The 27,782-nt window shown below is 56.3% G+C and overlaps 9 protein-coding genes and 1 pseudogene across 10 annotated transcripts; all 10 read left to right on the forward strand.

The window, feature by feature from the left end:
• Positions 1-5,538: 5,538 nt before the first annotated feature.
• LBRM_34_1780 (conserved hypothetical protein) lies at positions 5,539-7,749 on the forward strand (the record flags this gene model as incomplete). The annotated part of the gene is made up of 1 exon (XM_001568238.2): positions 5,539-7,749. One exon carries the CDS (start codon positions 5,539-5,541, stop codon positions 7,747-7,749), a length of 2,211 nt encoding a protein of 736 aa, XP_001568288.1.
• A 1,798-nt stretch (positions 7,750-9,547) lies between these two features.
• LBRM_34_1790 (putative 60S ribosomal protein L5) lies at positions 9,548-10,465 on the forward strand (the record flags this gene model as incomplete). The annotated part of the gene is made up of 1 exon (XM_001568239.1): positions 9,548-10,465. One exon carries the CDS (start codon positions 9,548-9,550, stop codon positions 10,463-10,465), a length of 918 nt encoding a protein of 305 aa, XP_001568289.1.
• Positions 10,466-11,437: 972 nt separating this feature from the next.
• On the forward strand, positions 11,438-12,355 carry LBRM_34_1800 (putative 60S ribosomal protein L5; the record flags this gene model as incomplete). Its single annotated transcript, XM_001568240.1, has 1 exon — positions 11,438-12,355. The coding sequence occupies one exon, from the start codon at positions 11,438-11,440 to the stop codon at positions 12,353-12,355; it is 918 nt and encodes a 305-aa protein (XP_001568290.1).
• An 830-nt stretch (positions 12,356-13,185) lies between these two features.
• On the forward strand, positions 13,186-13,788 carry LBRM_34_1810 (putative ribosomal protein L15; the record flags this gene model as incomplete). Its single annotated transcript, XM_001568241.1, has 1 exon — positions 13,186-13,788. The coding sequence occupies one exon, from the start codon at positions 13,186-13,188 to the stop codon at positions 13,786-13,788; it is 603 nt and encodes a 200-aa protein (XP_001568291.1).
• Positions 13,789-14,755: 967 nt separating this feature from the next.
• Positions 14,756-15,073, forward strand: LBRM_34_1820 (putative 60S Ribosomal protein L36; the record flags this gene model as incomplete). Its single annotated transcript, XM_001568242.1, has 1 exon — positions 14,756-15,073. One exon carries the CDS (start codon positions 14,756-14,758, stop codon positions 15,071-15,073), a length of 318 nt encoding a protein of 105 aa, XP_001568292.1.
• Positions 15,074-15,502: 429 nt separating this feature from the next.
• On the forward strand, positions 15,503-16,477 carry LBRM_34_1830 (hypothetical protein, unknown function; the record flags this gene model as incomplete). The annotated part of the gene is made up of 1 exon (XM_001568243.1): positions 15,503-16,477. One exon carries the CDS (start codon positions 15,503-15,505, stop codon positions 16,475-16,477), a length of 975 nt encoding a protein of 324 aa, XP_001568293.1.
• Positions 16,478-17,378: 901 nt separating this feature from the next.
• LBRM_34_1840 (hypothetical protein, unknown function) lies at positions 17,379-18,641 on the forward strand (the record flags this gene model as incomplete). Its single annotated transcript, XM_001568244.1, has 1 exon — positions 17,379-18,641. One exon carries the CDS (start codon positions 17,379-17,381, stop codon positions 18,639-18,641), a length of 1,263 nt encoding a protein of 420 aa, XP_001568294.1.
• A 748-nt stretch (positions 18,642-19,389) lies between these two features.
• LBRM_34_1850 (conserved hypothetical protein) lies at positions 19,390-21,258 on the forward strand (the record flags this gene model as incomplete). Its single annotated transcript, XM_001568245.1, has 1 exon — positions 19,390-21,258. The coding sequence occupies one exon, from the start codon at positions 19,390-19,392 to the stop codon at positions 21,256-21,258; it is 1,869 nt and encodes a 622-aa protein (XP_001568295.1).
• Positions 21,259-21,992: 734 nt separating this feature from the next.
• Positions 21,993-22,700, forward strand: LBRM_34_1860 (conserved hypothetical protein; the record flags this gene model as incomplete). The annotated part of the gene is made up of 1 exon (XM_001568246.1): positions 21,993-22,700. The coding sequence occupies one exon, from the start codon at positions 21,993-21,995 to the stop codon at positions 22,698-22,700; it is 708 nt and encodes a 235-aa protein (XP_001568296.1).
• Positions 22,701-24,235: 1,535 nt separating this feature from the next.
• LBRM_34_1870 lies at positions 24,236-24,754 on the forward strand (annotated as a pseudogene). Its single transcript has one exon. A coding segment is annotated over exon 1 (519 nt).
• The last annotated feature ends 3,028 nt before the right edge of the window (positions 24,755-27,782 follow it).

Consider the following 27,782-nt stretch of genomic DNA (forward strand, 5'->3'; position numbering starts at 1 on the left):
TGCGTCCTGGCAGATGAATACACCTAGGCAAGAAACGTGCCCCGCATGCGCCGCATAGCCGAGTGCTAGGGAACTTCTTGAAAATCGGCCGGAGTCACGAGGACCAGCTCTTCGAGGACTTTGTTGCTAAATGTTTGCACCTCGACGCGCGGCAGCGACTCACGCCAGAGACAGCACTAGAGCACCCGTGGATAGATTTCTGGCGAGGCAGCGGGAGTAGCATGAGCACAGCGTCGCTTTCCGACTCTTCTTGCTCCCTGTCTTGCTAACGCCACTATGTCTTCTCTCCCAATGGCCACGGGTGTACACAGGAGTAGCTGGGAGCAGACATAGGCACTCCTGCTGGAAAAGGATGCATGCAATCAGCATAGAGGCGATGAGGCTAGGGCGACCGGAAGAAGAACCGCTACGGAGCTCCTCTATCCTACTCCTCTGTCTCAGGGTGGAGGGTGACGTGGTTCAGAGTGTGATGTTGGTATCCTTCAGCTGCGTTGCTGCTGTACCGGTGGACGCTACAAGTGGTGGCATCTTCTCAGGAGGGAGCCCAGTCACTGACGAAACGACGTATTGGAACTGCGCACTACGTCTCTCTCTCTCTATTTCTGCATATGCGTGCGTGTGCTTCTTTATTTGAATGTGTGTGTGTGTGTGTTTCTTTTTTCCCTTCTCTCGTTCTCTTTCCTCCTTCCTTTCCGCTCCGGTGTCTGCGCGTTTCGTCTGGGTGACTGTGACTGTGTGTGTGTGTGTGTGTGTGTGCTTTGCTCCTTTTCGTTTTTTTCTCTTCCCATCTGTTTTAGTATCCTCCCTCCTTTGGTGCTTTTATGTGAACATGACGCCTACCCCTCTCGCAGTGCTTTTCGCGTTTTTTCCTTTTTTTTTTATAATTTGTCTCGCTCTATTCTGCCTGATTATATCGTCTTATTATTATTATCAGTATCATTCTCTTTTATCTTGTCATCCGCCATCGCTGTCTACCCCTCCCCGTGTGTGCCCCGACTTCTTCCTCCTTTCGCCCACTTGTCAGTTTCTTCCCAGTGTATGTGTGCTTGTCCACTCATCTGTGTGCAGATTAGGGAGGTTGTAGTGGCTTCGTTGAATGACTGCGCTGAGATACGATTGCTATACACGCCCTTTTGCCCTCCCCTCTTTCCCTTTCCCCTCCCCATCATCCTGCGTGCGGTTTCTGCTCACGTCAGCATCAGCATTATCGAGGCTCAGCACAGGTAAGGTGACGGGTTAGAGGACAGGTGGAGAGCAAAGGTGCTGGTTGGCCTTCCCGTTTATCTCCTCTCTTCTCTTTCCAGGCTTCTGATGCGTCGTTTCTCCAATGCCCCTTCTTTCCCTTTGATTCTCTCTTGCTCTTGCACTCTTTGGTCGCTTCTCACAGGAGCGCTGCTGAACTACGATGTTGTGATGGTGGCAGCAGCGGCGAGCACTGCCAGTCCACACATATACACTCCTCCTCCACTTTTTCTCTCCTTAGTATGAATTCTGTGGCTGCACACGGAGTTGAGCGATATCGAGAAGGGGCCGAAGGATAGAAAAAAAGGAGAGCAAAAAAAAAGGCACGTTTGGATAGCAGGAGAAAACGATGCTTGCGATTCTTTTCTTTTGGCTCTCTCGGCGTTATGCCAGCTGCAAGTTGTGCACTTGAACACAAGTGACCCACCCGCTCTTCCTTTCTCTCTCTCCCTCTTGCATACCCTCGCGCGCAGACGCACAGCTGCCGTTGGAGGCGCTTTTTCCTTTGTTATACTCCTCCCCCCCTCTTCTTGCTTTCATTCCGCTCCGGACACCTTTTTGGGGCAGACATGTGTGCCTGCGTGCCTATGCATGTTTTGACATTTACTGGGCCAGCTTGACCCCCCCCCTTCCTTTCGCTTTTTCCCCCTTGTTCTCTCTCTCCCTCTCTCTCTCTTCTTTTTTTTTTCTTCCTTTGCCCCCCCTCCCCCCCCTGCACCCGTCTCTGCACATCACACTCATCTACTTCTCATCCTCAGCGACCAGGCTGTGATGACGCTCCCCCTGTTTCTCTCTAAAGGTCGTACACATGAAGAGGACGAAACAGGGCGAAACCGCACCGCGGGAAACACAAGCAACACACGCCCACACAAGCAGTCGAGCAGGTCACCTTTATCCAGTTTGTTTGCACTCCGCCGTTTCCTTTTCTTTTGTCCTTCGGCTTCACTGCTGCTTCTTCCATCTCCTGCCTGACTCGTATGCAGTACTCTGCTCACGCCGGTTGATTCTCTCGTTTCATTTATTTTTGTATTTTGCTCTTCTCTTCTCTCGCCCTCCTCTATTTCCTTCTTGCGCAGTACCCCTTGACGCTGACCTCCTTTCGCTCTCCTTTTTCCCCTTTCTGCTCGTCTTCTTTTTTTTTTTTTCACAGTTGCACAAAAACAAAAAACAAAACAGAGTTGCAGTGATGCTAACGTCTCATGCTCTCTCTCTCTCGCACTTTCCTCTTGTACTTTGCAATGGTACTCTCCACACGCATGCACATTCGAAAATTCCCTCATTCGGCTATTTTTCTTTCGTTATTTTTCCCCTTGCTCTCTAATCCGCTCGCTAAACGTGTAGCGTGCTGTGTTTCTCTTCCCTTTCGCTTTCAGTATTGTTCCCTGTTTCTTTCTCTGTTCTATGCGGGTCCTTTTCACCTCGTCGTTGGTCAGCGTGTGCTTTTGACTAACCCCCTCCCCCTCCCTCTTTTTAGATCAGTCATACCCTCCGTGTGATCATCGATCTGTTCAACTCTTTGCTTACCTGTGTCTCTCTCTCCATTGTTTGCTACTGCTTCTCCTCCCGTGTGTACTTCTCCTCTCCCCTTTCGCTCTGCGTTGCGCCGTGTTCGTTAATTCTCCCTCAGTGCCACTTGGCGTATTTTGACTTCTCCCACTCGGCACTGTCTCTGAGTTGTCTGACGTTTCTTTCTCTGCGTCTCCTAAAGGGAGGGGGGAGGGGGGAGGGGGAGGCGAGAAGTCTCTTATGGGGCTGCTTGTGGGTTCTATGTGTGCGCGAGAAAAAGTGGGGTGCAGTAGACTTACTTTGTAAGTTGTTCATGCGATAGTTATGCGGCTGGGCTTATCTTCAACAAGGAGAAAAAACGACTCGACGTGAGTGCATCGATGCTCGTTTAATTTTTTTTCCTTCTATCGTTGCTGGTTTGTTTCTCGAGTGCTTTCTTTTTCCTTTTCCTTTGGGCTTCTGCGTACGTGTGCGCCTCTCTGCGTATCCTTTGCGCATGTGCCTGTGGACCTGCACTCTTCTTCGTGTGTACTTCCTTTCCATGTTGTTCTCTTGTCGCCTTTTTTCCTCTCTTCTTCCTCCCTACCCCCGAGTTCTCAGTTGTCTTCTGTCCATTCCCTATCCCCCATTCTTGCGATGCTGTTTGTTTGTGTGATGCGAGTGCTGCCTGTCTACTCCGTCCTCTCCGTCTCTCCATGATCATATTTATCTTCCCTTTTTCGATTATTTTGGCTTGGCTTTGTCTGTTAGGTTTTTATTTCACTTCTGTTCACGTTGTTTTGTGCGTAGACGAGTATATCACACGCACACACACACACCAAGCGAGTATCATTACTATTATTGTTATTATTCCTTTTGTGCACGAGCCATCTAGAGGGCCAGACAAGCACACACACACACGCGAGGGACGCGGCTGGGAGGGAGAAGAGCATAACTACAACGTAATACCGTTGCTTGCTGATGCTACTGTGGGATGATACTGTTGAGGGAACGACTGACTTTCTCCCACTCTCGTTTCATTTGTGTGCGGGTGCATGTGTTTGCCTACTTCTCTCCTTTCCTCATTCTCCATTTGCTGTCCAAGCAACGGCCTTTTTTTTCGTTCGTGTGTGCGCCCCCTGTTCTCGTCTGCATCTCTTTTTTTTTTTGCGGAGAAGGGGCATCCAAGTCGCTGTGTATTGGCGCAACTCTCTCTCTCTCTCGTTCTCTCTCACGTACAGTTTTACCTCTTCTCTTGTGCAGCAGTTAAGGGCCTCGCACCATTTTCTTTTGTTTCTGCACTACTTTATCTACGTGATAATCAAACTCTTTCCTGGACTGCGGCAGATGAATCCTATGCAATCTTCATGTCCCTGTTTTTAATTTTTGTGTTCGGCTTTTCTCTCCCGCTTTCTTTTCCTACTTTCCCTCTCTGGCTCTTCTTGCTCTTTGTGGCTTGCTTGCTTCCACTGCACATTTCATGTCTTCGTGTTCTCCTTCCACGTATCCCTGTCTGTTCTGTCTGTCTCTCGCGCTCGTTTTTCTTTCTCTTTCATGTGGTGTTGTGTGTGTGCGTGAATGAGTGGGTACTGACAGTGTCATCGTTGTCGAGGTGCGATGAAAAGGAGCGGATGTAGGCATGAGCGAAGCAAAGGGGAGATACAACTCTGATTAATAGTCAGAGAGAGAGAGAGAGAGCCGCGTTGCCACTGCAAGGAAGAGGGACAAAGGAGACAAAGGGAGTGGGAGACAGGGATGGCAGGAATGGGGACGGTCAAGACAGGCCCTCCGTCTCCGCTTTTCATAACCCCAATACACACGCGCCAGCACAACAACAAAAACATCGATGTGACATACGTATGGTCACCTCACTCAAAAGTGCTCTCTCCCCAACCTTGGCCACCACTCTCTCCTACACCTACATACGCACGAAGGAAAAGAACGACATGGGCCAGCAATCAATCCACAGCAGCAACAAACTAGATCAGCGCAAAGACGCACTTCGAAGAAGAAATGAAAGATGCCGTCGCCTTGGGCTAATGTACCCTTTCCTCCCTGTCTCTCTCTCTCTTGCTTGAGGCACCCGCGTACGGGGACCCTCTGTAGGCGCCGAATACTGGAATGAAGCTGCTGCGTCTCCCGTAGTTTTTTTTTCCTACGGTAGCACGACGCTTTTTTGCCAGAGTTCGCAGCGAGTGGACAAGGGGCGCTACGTTCCTCTGCATAGTAGCGCGGTGGAGGGCGACCAAACAAGTGCATTGCACTTGAAGTTTGCACACTGGATGGTGCTGCTGCTGTTAGGTGTTCACACACACACACACACACACGTACCTCTGCCGTAGTATGCCTTCGCCCCCCTGTCCGTCTTGTTTTGATGTGTAGCACCGCCCCTTACGCCAACTCCATCTTCTTTTTCTTCTTTCCTCTCTGTCTCTGCGCTGCTACCCGAGGCCTGCATCGCTTGTGGTATCCCTGTCTCTCTCCCCCCCTTCACTCACGCATCTTTTTCTCATTGTCGCCGCCACAGCTCTCATACGTGAGGGAAGGCAAAACGGCAAACAAACACGCACGCACGAAGAAAGACATCGCCAGCCCGAATAAGACAGCCCAAGCGCAAAGAAAAAGAGTCCGCCGAGAGCCGGAGGGGGGGCACTTCTGGAATTATAACCACCGTACAGTCTCGTATGCTTGTGTGTCGTTTGCTATTACTCCTCGGTATCAGCCACTGACTTCTCTTCCCTTCACCTTGTGACCCACACGCGTCCATACGCCCCTCCCACCATCCGAGCACACAAGCGCACGCATCGCGGGATGTTGCTTCAGGACGACTTGACAGCGCAGCAGCTCGCAGTCATTTCTCGCGTCGCGCTGCTGCTTCAGCAGGTGACGTTGTCGACTGCGATCTCGAAACCGACCTACGGCATCGGTGCCGTACGCGAGGTTGGCGAGACAACGGGGGCGACTGTGGTGACACTGCCTGGCTTGAAAACTGCCGGCATCGGGTGTGGGGTAACGGCAGCGCAGATTTACACCAACACACGCGATTGCTCAGCGAACGGCACCAAGGAGAATGCGGCAGATCGAGCAGTCTTGCAGAAACCTCTGCAAATTCCCCTAGTGAACACCGACGAAAGCGTTAACACGCTGCGGCAGCTCGGCTGGCTACTAGATGAGGCCACACAGCAGCTGCAAGCGAGCGTGGACGCACAGCTGGTGGACTTTTATGCTCACTTGAGAGGGAAAGCTAGTGCAACGCTGCCAACGGGGTCGGAGCTGAAGGAGCGGGTGACGCTAGCACATGGCTCTCGGCAGGACCGCTTGACATCTCCACTGATTTCGCGAGCGCTCTCGAGACGGGTGCCACAGCCATTGCATCTGGCCATCGGCCCGTCTTGGCTCAACGATGACAAGGGTGCCGGCGCTCGGACTGAGTCTGCTGGGTCCTGCACTACCTTCCCACTTGACATAAATGGTGCTGAAGAAGCCCTCCCTGCAAGTAATACTACTGCGGGAGCGGCGGCCTCCGCAACGGCAACTCCAGGCGTGGACTGCGTGCGCACCGAGAGCCCTTTTGTGCCGCTCGTCAGTATATCCACGGCTCGTCCGCTTAATGCACAGCAGCCCCAACGCTGCGCCCAATCTCGCGTCAGCAGCTCTAGTGGACTTCACAACGCACCGATGGCACGCCGCCTCGAAGAAGAGCGTGCTGCTGCGTCGGAGCTGCAGTCATTTTTCTCTCTCCTATTGGAGGCTGCTCTGCGACTCTCCGGCGCCTCTGCAGCGGCTGTGTACATGGACGATGCACTGCCCTTGGGTACCGGGGGAGCAGGGGAGACTTTCTACCACCCCACGACCACCGTGGCAGCCGCCTCAGGCACTGCTGGCAGTGGCCGAGCGCAGTTCCTGCACTGCGTTGCCCACTCGCGCGGCCACTTCCCCTCCAGCATCAGCTACGCCACCTCTAACGTTCTAACAACGGTGGTGACCACAGGCGTGGCGGTGAACGTCCATTATAGCGAGTCCTCACTCCTGCACTTCGGTACAAGTGGGAACTTCAGGCCTGGCGCTTCCGACTCTGGGCGCCATTCCATGCTGACTGGCGGCAGCACCACTGTCACGGACGCTGCTGGCCGTCGACTTGGCAACGGCAGCAGTAGCTGCGCCGGCCACTTGTTCTTGGACATGTACAACGGCGTCATTGTCCCGATCAAGGGCATTGGTTGCCTTGTGCTGGCCAATAAGGTGAAGACGGCGGCCTCTGATGTGACGTCGCCGCGCTTCAGCATCTTTGACGAGCACGTTGCGTGGAGTGTCGCGCTGCTGAGCGAGGCCATCCTGCACCAGTACGAGCGCCAGCTGCTCTTGCGTGCCTCGTGGTCTCCATCATGCGTTAATGCGCTGCGGCCGTATATTCAGGAGAACGGGCCGCTGCCCAGCAGTGCGAACCGCTTGCCCGCCCGTGACGGCGCGTCAGTAATGCGAGAGCGGAGAGGGCTGCAAAGCAGAGTGACCTCGAAGCGCCTTTTCACTGTAAAAAGTGCCGCTGCCGCGAAGCTGTCTGCCGTCGATGTGGACAACGCCGCTGTCTCCTCGCTCGTCTTTGATCCACAGAACGACATCTTCTCGAGGACACTAACGATGGTACGAACGGGCGATCCGCAGGTGTTGAAGGCTCTTCCACCAGAGCTGCGTGCTTTTTCTTCCATCTCCTCTTCCCGAAGGGCGGTCAACACCGTCAGTGGCGCCGTGGTCCCAGAAGCGGTGACGTCGGGATCGTCCGCAAAGCTCAATGATGAAGAGGTGTTCCAAGCGGCGGCACAGTACATTACGAACCTCGAGTCCCTGTGGCGCAGGACCATCTCGGAGAGCAACACGATGCGCATCATGGTCGAGAACTACAACAAGGAGATGCAAAGGCAAGAGGAGACTATTGCTCTGTTAGAGGCGAAGGTACGAGAGCTCAATGTGCACATGGCACAGCTTGAGCGCCGCGGCAACGGTACGCGCTTAAGCGCGGCGTAGAGAAGGGGGGAATGTGGTGCTTGCCCTCTCACAGTGGCGGATCACCCTCAAGTCTGCTTCCTGCCCGCTGCGTGGGACCTTACCTCTCCTCTCTTTTTTTGCGTTTTCCGTCCTTTTTATCTTGATCCATGTGGCGCCAAGGCGCTTATGACGACGCTAACACTCCCTCTCCTCAGTACAGTGCAAGTTGAAATGAAAGCCTACCTCACTTCTCATCCTTTTCAATCTCCCTCTCAGGTTGGTCACTGCGCGACGCCACTGCTCTCACACTTTTTGGTTTCGTTTGTGCGATGCTTCTTTCCAAAGTCCCCATTTTCCCCTCTCCCCTCCCCTCCCCTCCCCTCGTTCTCTTTCCTGCCTCAATTACGACGTCTCTGCGTGGACGTATGCCGGCGGAGGAGTTTCCAGCGGCTCTGCACTTACCATCCTTCTATTTTACTATATGCTAAACGAGGGATGCGGGCTCAGGGTCGGATGCGAGGAGGAGAGAGGACAAGAGATGCAACGCGAAGGGAGCAAGCCAACATACTCACATCCCGCTTGCACAAGCAGAGGCTGGAGAGAGAGAGAGAGAGAGAGGAGGGGGGGGGGAAGGGTGTAGGCGTCCTCTTCCTTTGTTGTCCTCTTTCTTATGGCGCATTCTGTCTGCGTGTCCCTGTGTACCCCATGTCTCGTCACGCACCACCATCACTTCCCCCCTCTTGTACCTCTCGAGTCCCCTCCCTCTGTTTCCCACCTTTTGCTTCCTTGAAACCGTCTCTTTCGATCTTGTTTACTGCCTTTCGCTAACGATGTACACTGTGTTGAGTCTGCTGCTGTTGTTGCCCCATTGAATGCCCCCCTTCCTTCTCACTTCTGTCTTACTATTCCTTTTTCTCTCTCCGCACTTCTGAAATATGCTGATATACTCGAACTCTGACGCAACTCATCATCCGTCTTCTTCCTTCTTCCTCCTCAACACACGTATACACTCACACGCACCCATAGGGAGGGCTTGCATGCTGAACTCAGCAAGACGTTGAGATTTTTTTTCTTTTATTCCTGTGGGCGTGGGTTGCATATGCTTGCTTGTTATGCTTGCAGACGCTCGCCACTGTTCTCTCAATCAGCAAACTAGCAAGTCCCCCAGGAAACACGGCAGCCGGCGCACCCTAGTCACCCGTTGACTCGGAGGCGTAGGGGCACCGTTAATTACGTCGACCTCGACCGTGCGCCGTTGTCACGCGCAGTGACAGGCTGACACTTGGGAGGGCGCAGTGGAGTCACTCTAGGGTGAGACTTGGGCGTGTAGCAGTGATCACAGCCTGCAGCTCTTTCCCCCAAACTTCCCTGAATAAAAAGACGCATGTAGGCGAGAAGCCGAGCCCGGGTCTCTTGTCCCCCTCCCTTCTCTGTGCTCTCGCTTCATCTTTCCTTGCTGGACTCAAGATCGATTGTGCATCGTGTAGCTCAACGCCGCCTTGACTCTCGCCCATTCCCACCTGTGTGCACTCCACGCGCCCAAGCACTCGACGCTGCACCATGTCTTTTTCTTGCTGTTTCATCCTTCTTCCCCTCTTTGCCGATTCGCCGATTTGGCCTGCTGTTGCTCTTCTCCTTACCCCCCTTCGCCTATCTCCGTGAATATTGCCCTCGGCCTCGTATCTCGCATCCATCACCTTTGGTGACGAGCTTCCTTTCCTCTTGTTCCTCCACTACTCACATTGATACATGTTTAACTGCACCTCTTTTTATCCCACATTGACTTGACACTGCTCGCAACAACAGAGGTCTCTGAGCACTCGCCTACCCACTCAAGATGCCGTTCGTCAAGGTCGTGAAGAACAAGGCGTACTTCAAGCGCTTCCAGGTGAAGTACCGCCGTCGCCGCGAGGGCAAGACGGACTACCACGCACGCCGCCAGATGGTGCTGCAGGACAAGACGAAGTTTGGCTCACCCAAGTACCGCCTTGTTGTGCGCACGACGAACAAGGACATCATTGCGCAGATCGTGCAGGCGAAGATCGCCGGCGACGAGGTGCTGATGGCTGCGTACGCGCACGAGCTGCCTGCGTTCGGGATTGAGCACGGCCTGACGAACTACGCTGCGGCGTACGCGACGGGCCTGCTGCTGGCGCGCCGCACGCTGGCGAAGTTGGGCATCGCGGACAAGTTCCAGGGCGCGAAGGAGGCGGACGGCTCGTACTCTGCTGTGCGCACGAAGAAGGACGACCAGGGCGACGACGAGGCGCGCTTCCCGTTCAAGGCGATCCTGGACGTTGGTCTTGCGCGCACGACGACGGGTGCCCGCGTGTTCGGCGTGCTGAAGGGCGCTGTGGACGGCGGCATCTCGGTGCCGCACCGCCCCAACCGCTTCCCCGGCTACAGCAAGGAGAAGAGCGCCCTGGACGCGAAGGTGCACCGTGACCGCATCTTCGGCAAGCACGTTGCGGAGTACCTGAAGCAGGTGAAGGAGGAGGCGAGCTCGAACCCTGACGAGAAGTGCGTGCAGTTCTCGAAGTACATGGAGGCGAAGGTTGCGCCAGAGAGCATCGAGTGCATGTACAAGAAGGCACACGCGGCGATCCGCGCGGACCCGTCGAAGTCGCTGCCGAAGAAGGCGAAGAAGGAGGGCGCCAAGCACAAGAGCTACAAGACGAAGAAGATGAGCGGCGCGGAGAAGAGGGCCGCCGCGAAGGCGAAGGTCGCCGCCATTCGCGAGCGCCTTGGCAAGTGAGTCGAACGTTCGCAGCTCAATACGCGTTTCTCTCTCACGCTCTATGCCTTTCATGACGCGACTTTGATGCCTTTTTCCTCATGACCCTCCACGTGACTTGAAGAAGAGAAGATCCACAGCCGTGGCTCTCATCCGGGGTGACGGTGCATGCTGGCGGAAGTTGTGCGTGTGTGCATGTGCACGTTACGCTGCGAGTGCCTCATTTCTTTTCCATTTATGTTTTTCTCTGGTTTTATTTCGCGTTCTTTTCTCTGCCGTTTACCCCGTCTTCTCTCCTCTCCCCCGGATGGAGGGCAAGAGGGGCAGAGCGGTCCGAGCTTCCGTGCCAAAATACGATAGCACTGTACCTCAGGCTCACCTTGTGGAGGAGGATGGGGATGATATCTGAGAAAAGAGTGTGCGGTGAGACAGACTCAAGTTCGCATGTTTGCATGCATGTGCTTGAACCTGTTTACACACATGTTTCCTCTTTCGCTCCCCGTTCCGCCCTGGCTAGTTATCTTGGCCGGTACTGAGTGGTTGTTGAGCTGCTCTGGAGGCTGCAATATCGCGCCCGATGTGTGCTGCCTTCATCGCGTGCGCGCAGCGGGAACATGCAGAGAGCGAATGCGGCTATAGTCGTACTTCAATGTCAACGGACACAGACGCGCCCCTGATGAAGAGCCTAACTAAGTCGTGTTTTTATGTAGCCGCTGTTTTCCATCTCTACTTTCGCCCAACTCTCCGCAGTTGTCGGTGTCGGGTGCAGCCTTGTGTCGATCTTCGTCGAAACCGTCCCTACACATTTCTCCCCTTTCCTCTCATGGTCGAGCCGCATTTGCTTGTGCGTTTTTTTTTTTAATGTTCGCTGCCCGCCCATATACCATTGCAGTCCAACCCATTCTGCCACGCACAAAGTGACGCCTTTCATAGTTTCTACTCCTCTCGCTATCACTCATCAACTGAAAGTAACGCGTCGCCTACCCACTCAAGATGCCGTTCGTCAAGGTCGTGAAGAACAAGGCGTACTTCAAGCGCTTCCAGGTGAAGTACCGCCGTCGCCGCGAGGGCAAGACGGACTACCACGCACGCCGCCAGATGGTGCTGCAGGACAAGACGAAGTTTGGCTCACCCAAGTACCGCCTTGTTGTGCGCACGACGAACAAGGACATCATTGCGCAGATCGTGCAGGCGAAGATCGCCGGCGACGAGGTGCTGATGGCTGCGTACGCGCACGAGCTGCCTGCGTTCGGGATTGAGCACGGCCTGACGAACTACGCTGCGGCGTACGCGACGGGCCTGCTGCTGGCGCGCCGCACGCTGGCGAAGTTGGGCATCGCGGACAAGTTCCAGGGCGCGAAGGAGGCGGACGGCTCGTACTCTGCTGTGCGCACGAAGAAGGACGACCAGGGCGACGACGAGGCGCGCTTCCCGTTCAAGGCGATCCTGGACGTTGGTCTTGCGCGCACGACGACGGGTGCCCGCGTGTTCGGCGTGCTGAAGGGCGCTGTGGACGGCGGCATCTCGGTGCCGCACCGCCCCAACCGCTTCCCCGGCTACAGCAAGGAGAAGAGCGCCCTGGACGCGAAGGTGCACCGTGACCGCATCTTCGGCAAGCACGTTGCGGAGTACCTGAAGCAGGTGAAGGAGGAGGCGAGCTCGAACCCTGACGAGAAGTGCGTGCAGTTCTCGAAGTACATGGAGGCGAAGGTTGCGCCAGAGAGCATCGAGTGCATGTACAAGAAGGCACACGCGGCGATCCGCGCGGACCCGTCGAAGTCGCTGCCGAAGAAGGCGAAGAAGGAGGGCGCCAAGCACAAGAGCTACAAGACGAAGAAGATGAGCGGCGCGGAGAAGAGGGCCGCCGCGAAGGCGAAGGTCGCCGCCATTCGCGAGCGCCTTGGCAAGTGAGTCCATTGTCCGCTATGTGGGGGCTGTTGTGTCTTCTTCGCATGTTCTTTGATAGCTTTGTGCTGTCGAATGCCGCTGCCTCTCTTTTAATCGCTGTTCGGCGCGCATTGGCGCCGCTGGCCTTATGGTGGAAGTTGGTGCGCCACTCTGAAAGCGCCGCGCGCATGTTTTTCTGTGTGCTATGGGGGCGGGTGTGTATGTGTTCTACAGTCTTCACTACTGTTTTTATATTTTACTGATTTGCACAGCTGCACAGGCTCTGTGTCAGTGGTGTGCCTCCGAGAAAGTAAAAGAGAGAAACACAAGCGAAGTGCAGTGTGGCCAGGGACTGTGAGAAATCGAAAAGGATTTTCACCGTGCTGAGGGAGGTCTGTCTGACTCTGCCATCCTTCTTCGCTTGACTTGTCAGCGTTGATGTGGCCGGGCATGTCCTCTCTCTGGAGAAGAGAGGGAAAAGGCAGATGCCTCCTTCACGTTCCACCGACGTCTGCTATCTTGTAGGACGAAGAGGAAATGGTCACGCATGGAAGGCCTTTGAGGTTGTCAACCCAACCCGCCGTACGTAGGCTTCTGTGTGATACGCGTTGAACGGTGCTGCTGCGGCGCTGAAGTCATCTCGTTCTTTTTGCTTCGTCTTTGGCACCCACTTGTACTGATCTCTCTCCTTATCTTCCTCGCCTTTGCCTCTCCCCCCTCCTCCCCTCTTGCACCCCTTTACTTCTCTGTGGTGCTCTTTTCCTTAACTTTTCCTTGACGGTGCTGCACTCTGACTTGCAACATCGCCGCATGACAGAGCGACAGCGCCAGTGATAGAAACAATGGGTGCATTCATGTACTTGAACGAGCTGTGGAAGAAGAAGTCTTCCGATGTGATGCGCTTCATCCAGCGTATCCGCTCGTGGGAGTACCGCCACCAGCATACGGTGGTGCGCCTGCGCCGCCCCACGCGCCCGGAGAAGGCCCGCATGCTTGGCTACAAGACAAAGCAGGGCTTCTGCGTGTTCCGCGTGCGTGTGCGCCGTGGTGGCCGCAAACGTCCAGCCCACAAAGGTATCACATACGGTAAGCCGAAGACCAGCGGTGTGCTCGGCATGAAGCTGAACAAGAACAACCAAGCCGTTGCGGAGCAGCGTCTGGGCAAGCGCTTCGGCAACCTGCGCGTGCTGAACTCGTACTGGGTGAATATGGACTCCACGTTCAAGTGGTATGAGGTCATTGCCGTAGACCCGATGTGCAAGACCATCCGCCGCGATCCCCGCATCAACTGGATCGTCAACTCTGTGCACAAGCACCGTGAGCAACGCGGTCTGACCTCTGCTGGTCGCAAGCACCGTGGTCTGCGCCACAAGGGCCATAAGGCCTCCAAGCTGCGCCCGTCATACCGCGCTGCGTGGCGCCGCAACAACCGCATCGTGTTCCTGCGCAAGCGTTAAGCAACCCATCCAGGGTTCAGCGTCAGCGAGGCTGCTGAGGCAACACGGGGCTACTTCCTCTTTTCACGTCTCGCTTTTGCGAGGGACGGCAATGGAAGAGGAGGTTGTGGTGGGTCGTTGTGCGTGCTTGAACTCTCACTCTCCGCTTACACGTGTGCCCGGTGTGACCGTCTCCGCTGTAGTTCTGACATGGCGTTTCGGCGTCTTTTCGCTTTATATTTTTCCTTTTTCGTTATGTGATCTCTTTACCCCCAAAGAAGAACAAGTGAAGCGCTATTCGCTTAGACACGGACATGCATGCAACCCTGTGTGCCTCCTATACGATCTGCTGGGAAGAACATTGTCTCTCCGTTGTGGCAATCCGTCGTTAAGGCAGCAGCAGTCGAAGCATTCCATTCAAGAGGGGTAGAATACGTGTGTGTGTGCGCGTTCGAAGAGTGGAGGAGAGGAGGGGAGGCGCCGATCGTGACAAGTGATGGTAGCGAGGCACAGCTGCGCCTCGTTTCCTGCTTGTTGCGTCGCAACTGTCTTTTTTTTTTTTTGTCTCTCGGACTGCGCTCTCCTCCCTCTTTTGCTTTGCGAACAACTTCACTGTGGGAGGGCGGGGGAGGGGTAGGTGCATTCGCACTCTCCCTTCTTGTCCCCTTCCGTTCTCGCGCATCATTCGCACGCTGCCACTCGTGCAAGGGGTTTGAGGCACTCGTGTTTTTCTTACCGCTGTGTCTCCTTCAATTTTTCCTTATTCTTCTCTCTATCACTGCATTGTGATGCTTTGCTTGCCTATCTCGCTGTCGGTATCCCTTCACTCTACTCGCACCCACACACGCATTCACATCTCGTGCGTACACCCACCTTGCGTCGATGGTGCTGCATGATTGCCGCCACCTCCGCTGCATACGTGCTTTCCACTGGCCTAACGCCGCAACGAGCCTTCATCGCTGAAACAACAACAACACCTCAAGAACGAATGTCTGCTCCTACCCCCCGCACCGGCATTATTGCCGGCTTCAACAAGGGCCATGTGACGACCCGCCGCCCGCGCCAGCCGTCGTCCAACGACCGCTTTGCTGTGCCCCACAAGCGCCTGCGCGCTGTGAAGGCCATCATTGCGGACCTCGTCGGCTTTTCTCCTCTGGAGAAGCGTGTTCAGGAGTTCCTGCGTGTCGGCAAGGAGAAGCGCGCACTCAAGTACTGCAAGAAGCGCCTCGGCGACTTCACGGCGGCCAAAAAGAAGCGCTCGAAGATGGAGGAGGCACTTCGCCACGCGACGAAGAAGCACCACTAGTCACGTTCGACGTCTTTCCAGTTCTTTCGTTCGTTTTCCGCTCCTTTTGATTTTATTTGAGTAAAAGAAAAAAAATGTACTACACAAACACATCCGCGATGCCGACGCGTGTGTGCGCCCAGACACACACGTATAGGTACATGTTCCCATGTGCTCAGGTGCGCGTGCGCCCCCATTACCATGCCTTCCGCTCCCCCCTCCATGTGCGGTCTTCACGCATCTTTGTGTGTGTCGTGCTCTTCTCTGTCGTTCTCTTTCTCTATCGTATTCTGTTGCAACGTAGTCATTTGCCCTCTCCTGCACCCTTATTCCTGTTCACGGAAGCTTACAGAATTGACATCATAGACACCACCCGCTACATGGACCCTTATGTTGCGCACCCGCAGGTGATACAAATCTATAAAGGTAGGGAGGCGCACTCGCACAGAGATGCTCGACCCACAGGCGGCTGACCTCGTCGACGCCGTTGCGCGACTGTGCGTGCTGCGAACGGAGGACTACGTGCTCCTTCAGACCGTATACAGTCGTGTACGGGAACACGAGTATTGTCCGCAACAGCAAGAAGCAACACCACATGTACTGCATTCTGCCCCCGAACCCGCAGTTAATACCTCCGGAGCGAAGGAGAACAAGAGCGCCACCAGCAAAGCCGACGACAAGACGTACATACGCTACCTCACTGATGAGGTGCGCGTGCGTGAGGAGCGCCGAATGACCGAGGAGGGTGAGTGGCTAGAGGCAGTGCGGCAGTGGGCGGCTCTCTTCCAGTCGAGGTCGGTTGCGGCTAATCCGGACAAAGCACTCAGGACAGCGCCGGACGAGTCGATCTCTCTGGCAGTACCTGCCATCTGGTCGTTTTGGGAGCAGGAGAGCGAGAGCGCCTTCCAGTGCGTATACGCAGCGGTACTTCAGCAAGCCTACGAGCTTGACCCCACGGACTTGGTGAATACTCCCTTCGCACAGCTCGACAAGTCCAAATGCCTCTACGATTGCGAGGCAGCCGCGGCCGTCGCTTCCGTGCCTGTGTCCTCGTCCCAAGTCAAATTTGTGCATGCGTTGCTTTTCCTCTCCTCACAGATTGCTGAGCCATCCTGTTCGCCGTCACGAGTCTTGGCTGAGATGCACCCCATTGAAGCTGATGACACATCTTCTGTTAACGAGAGGCGACGGTCTCGTCTGCGAGCGAGCCACCACGCCTGGCTTGTGCTCTTTCTTTTGTGGTGCCACATCGTGGCTTCCAGCATAGCCACTTCGGCAGGCGCTGCTGCTGTGGCGTGTGGAGTGAGGGTGGAGCCGCTGTTTTATGAATCGGTGCTCCTTAGCCCCGCAAGAGACTTCCTCACGAGCCAGTCGCTGCAGCTGCAGTCGCTGCTGAGGAAGATACAAGGGGCGACGTTTGTGTAGGGTGACTTATCAGCCGTCTTGTTCTCTATGGGTCGTATTGCGCCTCTTTTTCGATAGGGCACCCTCTCCCTCACGCCACACCCCCTTCTCTTTTTCTTACGCCTCGAGCGTGCGTAGGAAAGGGAGGAGGAGAGAGGTGAGTGGTGGGGCCCGTCCAGGATCTCTTGTTTTCAGTTCGGTGCTACGCGACGAGCTTAAGCACTGCCCTCCTACCGCTAGATGTACACCCACCCACACCCGCACTAATGATACACATGCGCTCTGAGATCACCCATCCATACCGAAAAAGAAAAACGATCAAGAAATGCTGTAGTGATGACTCGCCACCTCAGAGAGGGAGGCATGGGTGAAGGCTCGCGCAGCGCAGCACCACTCGTGAGTCCTCTTGAGCTTTCACACCTTCGATCTATTCATGCATTGCGGTTGGCTTCATCGCACTTTGCTTGTCCTCGAAGTCGGTTTCTTCCTTCCCGTTGCGGCATCTGCCTTGAGTTCCAGTCATTTTTCATCAACAACTACCATTACTCATCCTTCCAACCTCTGCTTTCTCGTTTCTCTGTATGTGCTGTCTTCCCCCCCCCCCCCCCTGTTGGATGGCGTACTGCGATCGCGGACATGTACACTCTTCCCCCCCCTCCCCCCATGCGCTTTTGTCCACCCTCACCCCGCAAGCACAGGCCTCGCTGATACGGGAGCTGCAGGCGAGACACGAGAGGACGACGAACGGGACCGCCGGTGCACACACACAAACCCGGCAAGTAAGGGGATGAGGCCGACGCCGTGCACGTGCTCAGTGGGTCGCGTGCCGGGGACCACAGTGGCGAACAAGGTAGTATCGCTTACGCCTCCCATAACAAACGTGCTCGGCGGCGCAGATTCGGTTGATGCAACTGTTTCCGACATGACAGAGAGCACGTCAGCGCACTGCTTCTACTGTCTGTGCTCCGTGTGTGGACAGGGGCTTGCTGACGTGCCCACTCTCATGTGCGACGCCTGCGGATCTCGCACGCATATAACCTGTGCCCGGGATGTCTACTCAAATGAGTGGCTCTACGATGAGGTAGCTGTGGTGTCGACAGCCACAACTGGTGCCGGGGGTGGTACTGTCGGTTTGTCCAACACGGTTCCGGTCTCTGCGAAGAACCGGCGGATGCCGAGTACTGCACCGGCGTCACACGATGGCGAGGGCACCGAGGGCTCGCCTAAGGCCGCCGCTGTTCTTGTCGCGCCATCAGGTTTGTCAGTTTCCCCACCACTCAGTCGCGACTCCTCGCATGCGACTCTGCTGCCGTCGCCGCAAGAGCTCCGCACCGCGGCGGCACGGATCGACAAGGCATATAACTACTACTGTCACCTCGACTGTGCCATGGGGATGGAGGTGGTGCGTAACCCGCAGTTCGATGCAGCTCTCTCATGCACAGTCGAGCGCGCCTTCGCACGGGAGTGGACACGCATAAAGGAGTTACTGGTATCCGCTGGGGTAATCAGTAACCACCAACACCAAGTCGACACGCGCGATGACGCGGCTGCAAAGGAACAAACTTCATCTCCTTCCTGCTCACCCGTCAAGAGCGCTTCTGCTGCCCCAGTGAATGCGGAGGGTGCAGAGGAGAGCACTGCGACGTCATCCTTCTGCTCTTCGCCTCCACCGACGTCGACAACTTGCCCAGCAGTACCTGATGGAGGCACGCATGGCTGTGCATTGCACGCAAGTGCGACGAATTTTGCTGATATCACTGGTTGCCACCCGTCAGTTGCCCTGGAGGTGCTGCGGCTCTACCACCAGCTGCGCGCTGAAGCGTGGGCGGAGTACTTTGAGCAGGAACGGCACCACTTCGGGCACCCGCTCTTCTACCCGCCTCCATTCCTCGACATAGCGCGGGACGCCGCGGTAGGGCATGTCGTGGAGGCCGCGTCCCCCCAAGGACAGGCCGCACGACTCTACCTTCTCGACCGCAGCACCCACCCTGTGGGATCGGCGGTGGCGATTCCGGTTGGTGTTCTGTCACGGTGGCAGCAGCCGACGGCGGCGCCGCTCATCAAAGAGAACGACTCGAACAACTTTGTCGCGGAGTCACTGGAGCGGATCGTGAATGACGCTGTGGCGCCGGAGACGGTGGTTGTGTACCGCAAAAGCAGCAAGGAGGGTCGAGTGCTGGTGTGAGCCCATGATGAAAGTGGTGCCGGCATCGCAGAGAAGACGACCAGCAAAGCACGCCGTGGTGCACATCTTCTGCTCCCCTCTCTTCAGCACACGCACGTAGGTATGCGCGTTGTCTTCCCAGATGCCCATGCACTGTCCTCTTCTCCATTTTTCTTGCCGTCCAGAGAAGCGTCGTTCATGCGCATGCCAGCTGTGCTGCATGCATCGTGAGCAGACACGAGCGACTGCGGCGGCAAGTCGCCGTGCTCTGACACCGCACTGTCACAGAAGAAATCCACCAACGACAGAAAGCGACTAAGTCCGTCTTCACCGCACCGCACTCCTTGGTGGATATATATATATATATATATATATATATATATATAGCGCCGGTATCTTTAGCTGACTGCACGTGGAGCAGGCGATGCCGCTCATGCTGCGCTACGAGGAGAACGGGGCTGTGCGCTGGCACGTGAGTGGGGAGCCTGGGCTTCACTGTCTCTACAATTCCTCTTCCTCTTTACTTCTCATCTTCGTCATACTGTGCATGTGCTCTGACTGCCGTGCCCTACTTGTTGTGTCCCCACCACCGTCTTCTCCCGTCCTTTCCTGATTCATTGATCAGCGAGAGAAAGCTGACCACGTTTCTACGTTTGAGTTGAAGACCACTCGTCTTCCTCTCCGGGCCTGGGTGAGCGTGACTGCCCTATTTCAATTTCCCAGCACGCACTCTACAACGCTTGCGAAGGCTCCACCCCGAGTGTAGATCATGTCCGAGTGCACTGTGTACTCTCCATGTGGCCGCTACGTGGTGCAGTTTTCCTCGGATGCGACCCAAAAGCTGCTGCGCCTTAACGTCACGAGGAACGCACTAATACCAATCAAAGGGGGCGCGCTGGCCGCCGATGACAGCGGCTGTGACAAAGCGCTCGTTGCCGCAGTCACTGGGCCTCTGATGCCCTTCTCCGCAGTTCATCCACTGCGGCTCGCTGCTTCACTCACAGAAATGGATGTACTTGCACTGACAACATCCGCTGGCGTCCGCAAATCCTTCACGAATTTTGTGCAGATGCTCTACGACGCGCTCATTGGTCGCTCCCCGTGCTTGCACTTTTTTGTGGAGACGGTAGCAGAGATGAAGGAGCGCATTCAGCGGGATGTGCAGCGACAGGCACCTCCGTCCCGGACCGCGCACGGCGCCGAGGCTCAGCCATCGAGTGCGAGACGCACCGGCGAGCTAAACATCGACTCAGCTGCCTTAGCTTCTTTAGCAATAACTGGAAGTGGCGTCATGGCCAACACTGGCAAAGAGTATATTCGCACCGCTGTCGGCGACACGGTGATTGAGCTGGACGAGGACATCGCCAGTGAAGTTTTAGAGCAGCGCTTCTTGACGCTGGACTACGACGTCGACTTCACACGTGCCATCTTTCCTATCCCCCTCCTCCCTGATGACACGGAGGAGGCCTCTGTAGGGGGAGCCGGCGGCGCCATGCACGCACGCAAGGATACGGCGAGTGCCTCTCCAGCCAACCTAGCTAAGGCGACCTTAGAGCCCTCTGTAGTGAGCGCCTCCCTTTCGACAGCTGCGTCGGTGCCTGCATCAGAGGTGGAGGCACTTCGCAACGATCTTCTCCGCGCCCGAGCCTGTCTTACCCGGCTTGAGTCCGAAAATGCGAAGCTGAGGCGGGAGAACGAGGCACTGGTGCAGCTGAGCCGGCAGAAGATGCACGAGATGCAGCGGCTGTGCGAGGACTTCCAGCACCAAGTTCAACTCGCTGCGGATGCGGAGAAGCTTAGAGCCAAAAACGCAGAGTTGCGAGTGCAGCTGCAGGAGGCGCTAGAGAGTCAGCAGTTGACTCGGCGTGCTTTACAGCGCACGCAAAGTCAGCGTCGTTTTTTGCACCCCGCTAACGCTATCGGTGGCGGCAGGGGTAGTGCTCACCGGCCCACCAGCAGCCACTGCCGCAGCGAGAACCCGTACCTGCGGTCTCTCTCTCGCGAATCACACGACTGCAACGCCGGAGTGTCGTCGCAGCCGCCCTACAGCAGGCAGCGATGGGCAGGTGGCACCGCGTCTCGTACATCAGCGACGCGACGTGGGCGGCCGCTGATGTCTCCAACATCTCCATCAGCCGCCTTGCGCGGCACTCATGCGCAGCGCGCGCCTTCATCTTCAACACACCGGCGTCACTCTACGCGGTTCGACACGCCACCGCTGCCGTCGGATCCAGCTTCCTCCACCGCAACAGTTTCTCTTCGGTATCGATCACGCAGCCACAGAGGCGATGGTAGCAGCAGCGCGAGAGACGGGGGAGGCGACTCACCTGCGCCGCATGGTCGCACTGGTGGCCGACCAGAGAAGTCTCAAAAGCCACAGCGGCGGAGCAGCAGTGGTAATATGCCGCACGGCTCACGGGCATCCTCCGCACACTCGCTGCCGCAACGAGGGTCCAGCTTGTGGGCAGATAGTAGCGATCGCGAAAGTCCGTGCGGCTCCGTGGCTTCCTCGCGGTGCTCGAGTATAAACCATGAGCGACTTTACCGCACCGCGACAGCGAGCAGCAGGATGCACCAAACACCAAAGATGTACCCACTTAACAGCTCCAGCGCACCTCGACGAGCTGTGTTTCACTGAGAAGCACCGGCAAGGGAAGAACCAAAAAGCCGAGGCGTGTTGGGCTGCTAATGGTCGACCATGGGCAACGGCTTGTGTGGTCGTGCAAGCGAAGCACCTTCACCTTGCCGATGGTGTGTGTGTGTGCCCCCCCCTTGCGCGTTGTGTTTGCCGCTTTTTGTTTGTTTTCCTTGTGCTCCTTTGACGCCCGCCTCCCCTCTCTTCCCCCCTTTTCTGGACTTAGACGGCCACTGGTGGACCAGAGCGACACCGTTTTTCTTTTGCGTTTGCCTAGATGCTCAGCAGGCCGTCGAAGGCCGTTCTCCTTTTTCCGTCCTTGGACACTGTCTGTCCCAAGACACGAACACGCTGCGGAAGACCGAGAAGAGGAGGGAGAACGAAAAGAGGTTTAACAGCGTCTCTGCATCTCTTGCCCGCGAGATAGAGCTGCGAGGCACGGCGTGTGAACGCTCTGAACCCACATGACCGCTCGTGCGTGAGCTCACCCGATCTCTGTGCACCACCTCCGTCTCCCTTCTCCCACGTACACCGACGAGGCATCCTGGACAGCTGCATGATACCTGGATCACCACTCTCTGCTTCTCTACCCCTCACTCACCTCATGCCCACCCTCCTTTTGCCTCTCTTTTTATGACTTGTGCAGTGCTCGGTGCTACACGGCACCTTGACTGCGCTTCTCCCTTCTCCCTTTTCCCCACTCTGCACCACAATATCCATCCTAGAGCAGCGAGGATATGCTGCGTGCGTCTCGCGTGTCCATGGGCTACTTCAAGCGGCCTGGTCGCAAGTCGCTCGATGAAATCTGCAAGCTGAGCCTCTTCGAGGTGTCCACCCCACAACAGGTGGCGACCACTTGGAACAATCACCACATGCAGTTCCTCCAGTACTGGGGACGCACCATCTCGTCTGAGGCGTACTACGCCCTTGAGCCGCGGCTGAGGATGTCGCCGTACTTTGTGGTCCCGGTGTTTCGTGACAAGGGACTGTTCAACGTCGTAACCAACTTTAAGGACGACCTCGTCGGCGTCGCACCTCTCGGGGAGTGGCAAAAAAAGCAGGATAATGCGCAGATCCACATGACCATTCAGTTCTTCACTGAACTGGCCCGTAGTAAGAGGCTGGTGCTGGTCCGCTGCGAAATCAAAGACGAGGTCTTCAAGCGTCTCGACTGCATCTTCGTCACCCAGATGCTGCTCAAGTACTACACCTTCCCCCGGCTGTACGAGACGTGGGTAGAGACATTCAACAAGCGACCAGGTCAGTTTGATTACCATGCCTTCCTACGTGCCATGAAGGATGAGGCGGGCAAGGATGAAATCAAGATTGAGGACAAAAAGTCGGAGATGCGCCATGATGCCTTTGGCCCAGTTATCGACACCCCGCCCGACGCCGTGGCGAGACAGATCATAAGCACGTTGGACATAGGAGCCCCGAAGGCATGAGAGGCGCGCCGCCGAAGAGCACGCAAGAGGTGGACGATGGAGCGGCATGAAGAGTCAGCTCCGTTACGCTTTTTGTTTCTGCGTTGCCGCTCATGTGTTGACGCTTCTCGGTGCCGATGGCGTGTACTATCGCCCTTCTCTCTCCAATCGACTATGCGGTCTGTGGCACATTCGCCGTTGCTCTTCACACGACTCAGCAACCCAGCTAGGATTAATGAGCGGAGTATGGTTTCATGCCGGTGCGTGTGTGTGGTCACAGTGCGTCTCGACGGCACGGACTGCGGAGTCTTAGCGGAGCAACAGCAGCGAAGGGGGTAGAGGAACTGTCTGTGCATCTGTGTGTTGCGCGGGCGCCGCGAGCTAGACTTCCTGTGTATTCTCTTTTCTCGCTCCTTCAAGGTATTTCCGTGCTGAATGGCTCGTCACGATGTTGCCTTGAAACAACGCGCGCCCTAACACCCCACCCCCCAACACACACACACCCACACACACACACACACCCACAAGCGAAGAAAGCAAAGCACTCCGATAGTCACAAGGGACTATCTTGGGCCGCCGCCTCTCGTGCCCCTACCCTTCGAAATGAGAAGGCGCCCCTACCCGGACAGAAGCGCCGCACCGTTAAGATGCTACTCCACGTCAGATAACGTCTGTGCCTCTTTCCGAAACCGAGCGCCCCATGCCGGTTGGCTGTGTTTGTTCCCTACGACGCTTTTCTCCACCTGCAAGTCCCTTTTTTTTTCTCTCCTGCTTTTCTTCTGTTGCCACACCTTCGCTTTCATGCTGCTTCGTGTTTCTGTCCCCTCCGCTGATGCAATGCCACACAGACCTGCCTGTACATGTGCCTGCGTGTATGGCAGCCACCAGCACGTCTCACTGCCGTCATCTAACCTTTCTACCCGGTCCTTCCCTCCTTTTTTGCTGTTGTCAACACCCTCCCCCCTCCCCCACGCGCGACTCTCGCCGCTTTGCAAACTTTTTAATTTTTTATTTGCCTCTCTATTCGGACTTTCTTCGCTCATCTCCTCATCGTTTTGTCTTTTTTGCTCTTCTCCTTGACGGTCTACGCACGCACCAGCCTCTCCGAGCCACAGCAGAGTATCGACGGATTACTGGGCAGGTTTCCCCTTTGCGGCTTTCTTTTAAGCTGAGGTGGTTGTGTTTTTTTTTCTTTCATCTTTCAACTCTTTCGTGCTGTGCTTATCGCATGCTCATTCCCGCCACTTCCTTCACTTCTTGTGTGTGTGTGTGTGTGTGTGTGTGCTGCGCGTGCCTCTGCTGTGTGTCATACACGTGTCTCTTAATTCTCTTTTTGTGTGCATTTTCACGCTGTTTTCTCCCCCTCCCTGCCCCCCTATCCTCAGCGACGCTGTCACTGCGACGATTTTGCTTTCTTTTTTAACCCACAGCCCCCTTCCTCTCATGACGTTCGCCTCTCCTCGCTGTGGCGAGCGCGCGTAGAAGCTGGCAAATATCAGCTTTGCAGATTTACCTCCATCGGTCTGCTCTTCGAATCAATCGAAAGGTGGCAAACCATGACTTCTCCCATTCCCGACTATCCGCGCACGGAGAAGCACGCTGTCGTTATCTTCGGGTGATCGCACACGGAGGTTGAAACGCCACGGTGGCAGCAAGCCGAGGATGTTGGTCATCTTGCCGCCTAGAACGGCTTCACTGTCATCACAGGTGGCTACGGTGGTTCCATGGAGGCCACCAGCAAAGACGCGTGCGCGGTGAAGGACGCGGCAGCAGAAGGCTCTGCTGCTGTGTCAGTCGAAGTTGTTGTCATCGTCGTGTAGGGGCTGTTTCCTGGCCACCTCACGGAGGGGAACAAGTATCTGACCAAGACGGTGGGCTCGACGCCCATGCTGCACTGCATTGAGCAGCTTACCACTCGTTCCCGCTACATCATCATTTTGCCTAGAACGACAGGCACGATGCAGGAGTTGGTGACCATCTGGGTGCAGAAGCTCATCCACTCCGGTGACCTCCCGATGCCGGTGATCGTCGCGTTTCGTGACTCGTTGGGAGGGGAACTGCCAGGGCATCATTGAGTCTCTCCAGCTCTCCTCCCATCAGATCAACGCGATCCACTTTGTCGATACTCCAGAGGCGGCATTTGAGTGGATCATGAAGGATGCCACTGGAGAGATTGACGGCTCGCGGGCCTGACTTTGGTATAGAGCCCGAAAAGGAACAAGGGGGTACAGGACGTCCGCAACGCCTTTTCAGAGGAAAGGGCGAAGCAAAGGCACACACGATGACACGCAAGAGACCAATATCGGCTGTCTGGGTGCGCTGCGCTTGATAGTGCGTGCACTCCTTGATTTCGCCAAAGCAGGCGCTTTTTGCCCTTCCTCGCCTCATCTCCACAGCGGCCGCCCCCCTGCGCTATCAAAAGGCACCCATAACGACGAGCGGTGTACGCGTGGGTGTAGTGCTTGACGGTAGTGCCGGTGTGGAAAAGGGGGATCAGTGCGACATCCGTGATAGCAGCGAAGTCCAAAGGTTAGGCGGAGCAAAGCCACGACGAAGACGGACGACTTGGGTCACTGCTCTGGCGCCAGCCACTCGACTTCCATAAGCAACTACAAGCGTGACAGACCATGCGCATACGCATAACGCTCCCCCCCACCCAAACAACTGTGGCACTTTTGTCTTTTCATTGCCGCGCTATTGGGCAGGTAGAGGTCAGGTGAAAGTGGGAAAAATGTGACGTGCATATTGCTGCTGTTCCGGAGAGCCACTGACGGCTCTTCAGCATTCCGTCACATCTGTCGAGCAAATTTTGCCGCGTCTTCGCTGTACTCGGCGGTCAGCCTTGCCCTTCTAGCAGACGTTTGGCCAGTGGCCAGATGTTGTCCATCCGCAGTCGTAGGTCTCTGCGTGTGGGCGTATGAATGCTTCACTTGGTATCGTGTTCAGTGTTGTGTGCGTTGCACATTGTCGGTGCTTTCAGCACCGGTGGGAGTAAGGAGACTGAGGGAAGATTCCCCTGGGTTCTTCGCGGAGGGATGGCTTCCCAGCACGTCGACGGCGGAGCCGACTTGCGGTGTTCCTGTAGGATTACGGTGCAAGGGCATAGTGAAAAAGGGCTTAGTACCGCACTAGAAGCTCCCGTGGCGGCCCTTCCTAAACGGCTGCTTTAAAGGGCGCTGATTCCGCGGCGAGTACTGCAAGGAAAAAACAAGAGCTGAGAGAAGTCTGTCACCCGCCAAACCGCGTTGCGAGGAGCGGGGATGGCCTTTCAAGTGCCTGCCCGCATAGCGGAGATTTCTCAGGCCCGAGTAAAGGCAGTGCCGAGTCGTCGGCGGGGCGGCGCGTGACACCTCGAGTGGTGCCTCTAGTCCTTGGCGAGGCTGCGCGGCAGGTCATTCACCAAGTTTTGCTGGATTGCAATGTAAAAGAGCGCCGCATCTACGCCCCCTCTGATAAGCAGAGGCTTCTTGTGTGCGCGCACAGTCGGTTAAGCCAGTGGACTCTTTCGACTCCGCCGAAGCCGTGGTGCGTCCCCTGTGCTGCCACGATTGCAGACTGACCCGTGGCCGGTGCGATGCGCAGTGTCCGGCCTCTGGCGCCAACCAGCTCTTCTGACAGCAGGGACTGCAGACACAGCATCGCCGCTCGAGGCTCTGCGTGTGCCGAGTGCTTCGCTGTGAGGTACTCATGGTTCGTCAGCGGGCCCTCTCGCGGCAACTGCGCCCCTGTCGCACACGGCCCGCGGAGCTTTGCAACCTTTCCATGGCGGGTCGTGAGATGCGCACACAGAAGTCGCCGGCAAGTTATCCGAACCCCCGGATATTGCCCCATCCTTCGTACGGAGTGCCACGCCAGCTTCAGGACGAGTGCGGCGCGTGGCTGGGTTCCCGAGAACTCCTTGTGAGGTGTCTTCGTCTCCTCGAGGCGCAGCGGGGCAGACGGGTGCGTCTTGGTTTCTCGCCCGAACCTCCTCGCGGCGCTCGCTGCTCAGAGCTCCGGCGACATCGATCAATCGCATTGGTCTGGCTGGCTCCCGTGCAGGGGAAGGTGGAGTGGGCCCACCACCTTTTACTAGCACAGGGGCTCTTGAGGCGGTTGACCACTTCCACTCTCGCGCCCCTGCCGCTCGCACGCCCAGGTGGAAATGACCGCCTTCGCCAGGTCGAAGCTCAGCAGGGTGCTTGGCATCAGCCACAGCTCTCAACCATCGCAAGTGGCCCGCTAGAACCGCTGGTGAGACCGCTGCTCACGTCACCGTGCTGACACGTGCGGGTCTGTCCGAGTAGATGCACCGCCCTGGCAGACAGGCGCGCCCCCCTCCCACCCGCCCACCTGCCGCTCGAGTCATTGTTGGGGAGGGAATCGCCTCGCCGTAGAGCGCCGCGTGTTGCTCACGAAGAACCGTGCCCAGCGGCTGTGTCGGCTGCGTCTTTCCCAGTCTTCCCGTCGACGGCGAGGAAAGGGGTCTACTGGCTACTTGCCTTCTTCGCCTGCCTCCGCCGCTCCCCGCACCTCTGTTTGAGTTGCCGCGGTGCGCAGGGCATCGTCCTGCCTCCCCTTCCTGGTCGTCTGCAGAGTTGTGGTGCGGAAAGGCCCCTCTGTGTGGTGTTTGAGGGCCACCTCAGCGGCAGCCGCGCCACTTGTCATGTTCGGTTCCGCCTCCTCAAGCGGTTAGAAGCTCAACTGGCCAAATGCCCTTATGGAAAAAAGTTGACACTCCTGTCGTACGCTGCTTCGCTTGTGCAAACTCTTTCGGGGGTGGGGTGGGGTGGGGTGGGTGGGTGACTGTGTTTAGGGGGCGATAAGGCTTTGCCACTTCAGCCGATAGTGATTAGATTGCGCAAAGGTATTACTAAAGGAGGTGGTGAGGGGAGGAGAGTTCCAGCTTCATTTCTTTCAACTCATACGGCCTCGCCCACAGTATCCTGACTTGTCTTCGTCCCGGTACCGTCGTCCTCCTTCATATGCGCACCGATGAGTCGTGCTCTTTGTTCAGCTCTCGCTTGAATTCCATTTTCTATTTTCCGCGACACTATCCAAGCCTTGATGAGCGGTGGAGCTTTCCATCGGTGGAGGGACACAGCACGTTCGTTCTGTGTTCGG

This window comes from Leishmania braziliensis, chromosome 35, assembly GCF_000002845.2.
Source record: "Leishmania braziliensis MHOM/BR/75/M2904 complete genome, chromosome 35".
NCBI classification, from domain to species: domain Eukaryota; phylum Euglenozoa; class Kinetoplastea; order Trypanosomatida; family Trypanosomatidae; genus Leishmania; species Leishmania braziliensis.